This window comes from Musa acuminata, chromosome BXJ1-4 (assembly GCF_036884655.1).
Source record: "Musa acuminata AAA Group cultivar baxijiao chromosome BXJ1-4, Cavendish_Baxijiao_AAA, whole genome shotgun sequence".
In the NCBI taxonomy this organism is placed as follows: domain Eukaryota; kingdom Viridiplantae; phylum Streptophyta; class Magnoliopsida; order Zingiberales; family Musaceae; genus Musa; species Musa acuminata.
Genome location: NC_088330.1, coordinates 30,362,073 through 30,369,862, shown reverse-complemented (window position 1 = coordinate 30,369,862; position 7,790 = coordinate 30,362,073). Strand labels below are relative to the sequence as shown.

The following is a 7,790-nucleotide window of genomic DNA, read 5'->3' as shown; positions in this document are numbered from 1 at the left end:
TGCCGAGAAAAAAAATTAACAACACCAAAATATATTTTTTGATTTTATTCATAAAAGCAAGCATTTTAAGAAGGTTGTCTTTAAATTATTATTTTACTTATTTGATAGAATTGTGAATCTCTCCAAAGATATTGATCTTCATATATATATATATATATATATAATTTAAATATACTACTATTTCTTTGTAAAGGATAAATGCTCACAACGAGATGTTTTCGGATAAATATCAATGATAATGATACTTGCGTTGAGGATCTTAATATACAGAAAGATATATGTGTTCTAATGACAAATATATGGTTTTCAATTTAGAAAGATGCGTAAAATTCGTTGCTGTTTGGTTTGCAGAGACCTAAAAGTGATTCCCAAAGAGACAAAACACAAATGGTTTTTGTTGGTGAAAACATGAAAGATGACGTGTGCACATAAGCTTGCATGCCTCATTGACTTCCTTGTTGACCGAACCGGGCGTAAGGGTTCGCGAGAGGAGTCGGGGAGGCGAGGTGTTGCGAGGGAGGGACTGCATCCCTTTGCGACTCGGTAAACGAGGGGCGCGTGGTGGCCGCAATAAGGGGAGGGATCCAACGGTTGGCGATCTCAATAAATCTTTTCTTTCCCCAAAATCAGATTTTTGGCAGCAATTGCGAGCAGGGAGAAGGGATTCAATTCCGTCGAAAGTTGAATCACACGGTAAATTGGAAAGCGGGGGTGACACCGCCGGATCCGGGAGGGCCGGGAGAAGGAGAGGAGAGGAGAAGCGCGCTCACGCGAAGCCCCTCCAAATCCCGTTCCTCGGGCCACCCGACCGCGCAGATTGAGACTTCCCCAATCTCTACTCCGATTTTTTTAGGTTAAAAAATCGGATTTTTAATTGGTAAAGGTTCAATTCTTTAGAGTCCGGTTCATCCCACGGGAGAGCAGGGGAAAAATTTGGAAAGGATTGGAAGCCGCCCTGGTCGGGGAGAGAGATTGCTTGGATCCGACGGTGGGTTCCAGGACCATTGGATGGGCAACCAGGTGAGCATCCCTTCCTCTCCTCTATTTCGATTCGTTTCTAGATTTCTTTTTATTTTCGCGGTGTCGTTCATATCATCTTCTTCTTAGGTCAAATCGTTCGTTTTTTGACGTGGTTTCCTGTTCTTCGCCAAAATCGAATTTTTATGCTTATCTTTCCATTTCGTGATTTGAGCCCATTAATTCTCCTTCCTTACTGTCGGAGATCGAGTCTTTTAATTCGAAATCTACCGTTTTCTCATTTTCTATATGAATCGTTCTTAATTGTAATCTGAAACAACTGCGAGTCCAATTCGTTGCCCGTACATTTTTGGGGCATGTGGTAAAATCTTGGACCAATCCGGAGTGGAGATTTTGCAGAGATTTGGTCCTTTTGATCTTTCTTCCCGTTTCTCTTCTGGCTCATGATTCCGGAGACTTGCATGCTGGTTATGAGGGTCTTGGGATGTTTTACTGAGTTGTGTTTGCTTGTCGCATGGTTTTGAAGTGAGGAATCATGAACCAAGATTACATCTTTCAAGAAGAAGACGACGATCTGTTCTTCGACTCGAGAGATGACATCTCCTCCGTGTCTGACTCGTGCCCCAGCAGCCCGTCCAAGAATGGTTTGTCGCTTGAAGACCAATTTATCAGTTGGCCATCGAATAATCCTCGCTTTGAGGTTTGGATTAAGGATCCTGTCAGCGTGAGGGAACGCAGGGACAAGTTCATGAAAATTCTGGGCGTGGATGTCATAAACAACCTTCCTCGTGGATCAGACAATCTTGATGAGGAACTTAAGGTGGACGGCGAGATTCAGCCAGGCATCGATAGAATCATGTCCAATCGGGGTGCAGTGCTAAGAAGCTCTTGTTCCAGGAGCAAGTATTCAATGTCCAGCTGGTCCAGTGAGGATACGAGCACATTGTGCGATGGGGTCTTCGAAGAGGGCTTTGTGTGCAGAATCAAGAATTTGGATGATGGCACAGTCTTTGTGGTGGATGACTTGGACAAAGATGGTGGCCTGAGAAGCCTTCGAGAGGTTGGTTCTAACCGCACTTTAACTTTCCATGAATTTGAGAGAAATTTTGGTCCATCATCCTTGATCCAGCAGCTTATGAGACGAGACATTGATGCACCAAGCACCTCCGAGAAGTCTGTACGAAAGAAAAGGACTGGGTGGCTGAGGAGATTGGGTGCTGCAGTTTGCATTGTGGATAGGCAACAGGAGAATAGTAGTTCCAGTATTTCTGATTCTTGTGGGAGAAGAAGCACGAGACCTGGAAGGATTAAAGTCCATCTTTATAAGAAGCAATCAAAGGAATTATCTGCAGTCTACAATGGGCAAAATTTCAAAGCCCATGATGGTGCAATCTTAACCATGAAGTTTAGCCCCGATGGTGAGTATTTAGCTACTGGAGGTAAAGATGGGGTTGTGCGCATGTGGCACGTGATGGAATGCAGAAGAACTGGCGAAATGCGCATTCCTGGAAATGATCCTTCGTGTGTATACTTCACAGTGAATCGAAGTTCTGAGCTAACCCCTCTATATGTTGATAAAGATAAAAAACCAAAGTCCACAAATTCAAGGATAACCTCAAAGTCAGTGTGTGTCATTATACCTCCAGATGCTTTTCGGTTGTCAGAGGTACCACTTCATGAGTTCCATGGGCATTGTGGGGATGTACTGGATCTTTCATGGTCAAATAATAAGGTTAGTTATTTTTTTCATGATAATATCTACTTAAACTGACTTCGAGAGTTTATTGAACTCTTTTTGTACTGTGAAATTATGGTTCTTGCAGTGCTTGCTGTCATCATCCGTGGATAAAACTGTTCGCATGTGGAAAATTGGATCAGACACCTGTGTCAAAGTTTTCCCTCACAACAATTATGGTGTGTGATTCCTTATAACACTGTTATATCACCATATCCCATCCTTAATATGAAATTTAGCTCGAAATAGTTTGTTGATCTCACAAGCTCTTTCGCGTAATCCGATAAATTATGCAGTGACATGTGTGCAGTTTAATCCTAATAATGAGGATTACTTCATCAGTGGCTCTATAGACGGAAAAGTTCGTATATGGGAAATTTCAAGAAGTCAAGTCATGAATTGGGTTGATGTTAGAGAAATAATTACTGCTGTTTGCTACCGCCCTGATGGGAAGGTGTGCTGTTAACGTTCTTTATGTTTCTACATAAAAGATTGATGGTTATGATATTTTGTAGTAATTAGTGTTTTCAATTTGGTTTTATCAGGGTGCAGTGGTTGGCACCATGGCTGGCAATTGCCGCTTCTATGATGCATCAGGTAGACATGAACTTTCTAGCATGGTGTTTGTTATGAAAACAATTTTTTGTCAAAATATTTACTAGTAGTGGAATTTTTGTTTACTCCTTATTAAAGACTACATTCCTTTTCAGCTACATTGACAATGAATCCTTTTTTATCATGCTGATCACTTAGAGATACTTGAAAATACTTTCACCTAGACTCTGGAAACATTATTTAGATATTTTCTTGCTGCAATTATCTTGTGTCTCTACATTTTTTTCATATATCATGCTATCATCTCCATCCTTATTTTCACTTCATCTGATCTTTGAAATCTGATTCTGTCATTTTGACTATCTCTACAACCTGTTTAGGGTAACAACTTCATAACTTGGAAGCCTTACTTTCACTATCTATAAAGATAGGGCATACCCAATTCATGAGGCTCCCCTCAATGTGGGGTCTGGGGAGAGTCAATGTACATAGTTGTATCTTTAAATATTTAAAGAGGCTATTTCCATGGCTCGAACCTTGTAAAGAATTACCTTTCAATATTTGTACGCAGCCTTATTTAAATGTTCACTATCTATGTTCTCACTATAATTAGTTTTCTTCATATGTTTGTATGTTTTCCTTATCATTCACATTTTGCATGGATCAGATAATCATCTACAATTAGATGCTCAAGTCTTCCTGCAGGGCAAAAAGAAGTCTGCCTTGAAGAGGATAACAGGAATTCAGGTAATTTTGTGCAAAAAATTGTTCCTGCATAGCTGACATGTGAATATATATCACTTTCTTACATGCTGTTTGTCTGGCATTATTTATGGCTTCTTACTAATTCTTGGTTCCACCTCCAGTTTTGCCCAAGTGATCCTCATAAACTGATGGTTTCTTCCGCTGACTCACAAATTCGAGTCCTTGATGGCTTTGATGTGACTTCTAAATTCAAGGGTAGGAAATCTCTCATCCTCTTAACCCGATCCTCATATTTCCAGGACGATCATTTGCACACAGAGAGCCCTAACATATCTTGTATAATTGCTATCTTCAGGTAGCCGAAAATCTGGAAGTCAGATATTTGCATCCTTCACTGCAGATGGACAGCATATTATTTCTGCCGGTGAGGACTCTAATGTCTACATGTGGAGCTATGCCAGTCATGCTGCACCCTCATCTAAACATGGGAAGAGCACTTGGTGTAGTGAGCGCTTCTTTTCCAGCGATGCAACTATTGCAATACCTTGGTATGGTTTACAATCTGAAAAATCAGCAGTCCCTGCCACCTCTGAGGTTCTCCATTCACGGAAGGATGTCTTCAGAGATAAAGCTGCAGTCACAAGTTGTTCTTCGGACCGTCATGTAGAAGACTTGTGCGGCAATGACACCTTTTATCTATCACCTTCCCGAAGTTTCTCTCTGAGCCATGAATTCTTGGAGTGTCTGCCAAAGGGCTCTGCGACTTGGCCTGAGGAGAAACTTCCTTCAAGCTTTGCCTCATCTACCTTGGACAAGTCCCACTACAAGTTCCTGAGGACTTCTTGCCAAAACACCTCACATGCCTGGGGTCAAGTGATAGTAACTGCTGGAGTGGATGGATGGATCAGGTCCTACCAGAATTATGGATTGCCGCAATGTTTTTGATCAGTTTGGCTTTCATATGGTCGATGTTATCTCTTTTCATCATGATATTATGATATGTGCAGTTGGTGGTACCTCTTTCTTCCAGAGCCTGGCGATTGGCAAAATTGACACTGCTGATTTGCTCTATAACTAAACCGTATGAGGGAGCACATGCTCGGTGCTCCTGTAAATTCTGTATGGATTGGAGCTGTACTTTGACCAACTGATCCTTGAAGATATTCTCACCTTCAAGAGATTGTGGTAGGCCAAGATGGACTGAAATTTTTTGTAAATTTGTGCAGTATAGGTGAAGTTTTGGGGTTTGGTGTTTTCTCTCTTTCATCTTTGGAAACCTTTTGTTATTTAAAAGATATATTGCAAAAGCATTGTGACATAAATGAGTGTAAAATTCATCCTTCCTGTCGGAACAGATGACGAGGGCTGCCGGTTAGCTTGTATTGTTGGATAGAGAAATTTCATTCAATTATACAGATTCTTTCATCTATTTTTTTTTAAGGTGTTCATGTTTTGGCCTGTTTTAGAGGTTGGTTCTCCATGTGGGGACTTTGTGTTTGTGGATGCATTCAGGTGTCTTGTGTGGGCATTGTGGAGGTCCTTTCTGAATGGATTATTGATTGCAGTTGGTGTTGGTGGGTGGTGATTTTTCATGAGGTCTGAGTTTGGAGCAGCCTCCTCCTTCAGCAAACCTTCTTTTGTAACTCATGGTAGTCATTGCATGATTGGATAGGGTTCTACATTGCCTGTGTCACTGCAGAGCCTGCCCTCCTTTGGTAGGGCATGGACATCAGAAGGCAGCAGGACTTTTTTCTGTTCAACTGAGACCCATATTTGTTGGTGGTTATTGTGAGTTATTTAGACTTTTCTCCCCTACTCTTTAGACTTGATATTGATTCATATGATTATGGTGGATTATGTAGGTTACATTATCTGTTTGCATGCTCATTCATACTGCAGCAGCAGAACCATAGCCTAAGCACAAGGGACCTGCCTCTTTAAGTTGTTTCTGCAATGACTCCATGATATGAACAATGGAATGGAAAAGCAGGAACAGTCCTCAACATTTTGACTCCATGATACTATTGTTATTTAGAGACACTGACTAATCATTTATATATTCTCAATATTCATGATGAGGACAAAGAGGCATATCATCCAACGGTGGTGGAGACTTGCTGTAAGTTCCTTTCCTTTCACTCCAGGAAGAAGGGATGATGATCATCATACTGTCGTTTTTTCTAAGAATTTATTTGATAAGATCGTATTTAATCTTGTATTGATTTATAAATTAAATAATCAATATCTAATAAGGAGTCGAAGATTATTCCTCTCTGATTCCTTGGAGGAAGACAGAAATTTGCCTATATCATTCTTGACTGATTGTAAATAATTTCTTCCATACATAGTTGAAGTCAATTGGTGCCGTATCTTAGAAGATAAGATAGATCAGCTAGTTAATTTCTCTAGAGAGAGAAAATTTAAGACTTTTTTTCTTTGCCAAGGAGAGGTTTAATGTCCATAAGCATCAAAGAAAAAAAAAACTTTATTTTTCCAAAAAATATACATTAAGATTTTAAAGGTTTATAAAATAATTTGTGGAGTTCATTGTGTAAAAACAACATAGATAACACAATAGGAAATGTTTCCTCCCATATCAAAATTATCATCCTTACCTTTTAGTGCAGACCAAGTATTATTGTATGTGCACAGTAATAAGTCGAATGCGTCATGAGGGGTCAACTCTTTTCACAAATGATGCAGTCAAAACCCAGATCTAAAGCAAAGTGCAAGCCTTCTTTGATAGCCAAAGGCCTCACATTGGATATCTATTTTGTTGACATGCTGTACTTTGATAGCAAAGTACAGCACCCTCATGATTGCATTGCACAAATTCAAGTTTGCCATCCGACAAAAGGAAACCTTGGAGAGTTGGTCATTTGGGTGCTTCCAAGTATGGTAGATCTAGCATAGTAATTAATGTGCATAAAGGCCTTTAGCCTAGACCTACCAAGGGGCTGTTTACTATTAAATAAAGATTTATTCCTTGCCATCCATAAAAACCAAAGTTGGTTTACAATAGCAAACAATAGGAGGGATCCGTATCTTCTATTTTAGCTGACCTCTTTGGGATCATGTGGTTTAAAGGAGGAAGTTTAATGTGAGGTTTCATCATAGTCAAAGAAGGGGTGTAATTTGGATTCAAGCTCTTGATGATAAAGAGAACAAGGGTTAATAGATCATATGTTGATATAACTAAATTGATCAGAAGTAGGATTTTTTTTGTTTTTTTATGGAGTAGCTTCCAACAAAATAGTTACATATAAGGGTAATAGAGATCATCCACAGGTCATGCCAACCATACTAGATTTATCAAAGAAAGTTATTTTATTATTTTAATAGGAGCGAAACAACCTTAACAATAGCCTTATAGCCTTACCTAACTAATGCCTTTGTTACACCTATATATCATTACAATGCAAATGATTAATTTCTAGGGAGACAACAAACTGGATCATCCATGAATCTAAAAAATCCATGGGTTATCACAAACATTTGTGTGTATACCACAATCAATTTATAAACTATAAAAATGACCCTCTTTTATCATAAAAATCTAAAGTATAAATGAAATCCCCCTAAAACACACTAAGGTAAATTAGAAAGTTTAAATCCCTAAGAGTTAATCATAAACAATTATACGAAGGAGAAAAGTACTTACACAAATACAAAAAAAAAAATCATAGTTTACTATTTAAAAATTGGATGATAACATTACTTAATTGAGATTCTGTGGATATCACTTGAACATGTACATATGAAGAGGAGCAAGCATGCTTAATACCTCTAATTGCCCCTTCAGCTAGTTGGTAGGCTC

The 7,790-nt window shown here is 39.2% G+C and overlaps 1 protein-coding gene across 2 annotated transcripts; it reads left to right on the top strand.

Moving 5' to 3' along the window:
• Positions 1 to 493: 493 nt before the first annotated feature.
• On the top strand, positions 494 to 5,402 carry LOC135652264 (uncharacterized). 2 transcript variants are annotated; one of them, XM_065173093.1, is made up of 9 exons: positions 494 to 1,020; positions 1,505 to 2,710; positions 2,802 to 2,892; positions 3,010 to 3,167; positions 3,259 to 3,310; positions 3,936 to 4,015; positions 4,135 to 4,228; positions 4,329 to 4,881; positions 4,981 to 5,402. In XM_065173093.1, the coding sequence occupies exons 2-9, from the start codon at positions 1,514 to 1,516 to the stop codon at positions 5,024 to 5,026; spliced, it is 2,271 nt and encodes a 756-aa protein (XP_065029165.1). In that variant the 5' UTR covers positions 494 to 1,020; positions 1,505 to 1,513; the 3' UTR covers positions 5,027 to 5,402. The 2 variants fall into 2 exon arrangements, with proteins under 2 accessions (XP_065029165.1, XP_065029170.1); XM_065173098.1 differs by having other exon boundaries at positions 880 to 1,020; positions 4,329 to 5,002.
• The last annotated feature ends 2,388 nt before the right edge of the window (positions 5,403 to 7,790 follow it).

Coding starts and splice junctions, on each gene's coding strand:
- LOC135652264 (XM_065173093.1), top strand. CDS start 1,514: ATGAACCAAGATTACATCTTTCAAGAAGAAGACGACGATCTGTTCTTC. Junction 4,229..4,328: donor TGTGACTTCTAAATTCAAGG/GTAGGAAATCTC, acceptor TGCTATCTTCAG/GTAGCCGAAAATCTGGAAGT. Junction 4,882..4,980: donor GGAGTGGATGGATGGATCAG/GTCCTACCAGAA, acceptor TGATATGTGCAG/TTGGTGGTACCTCTTTCTTC.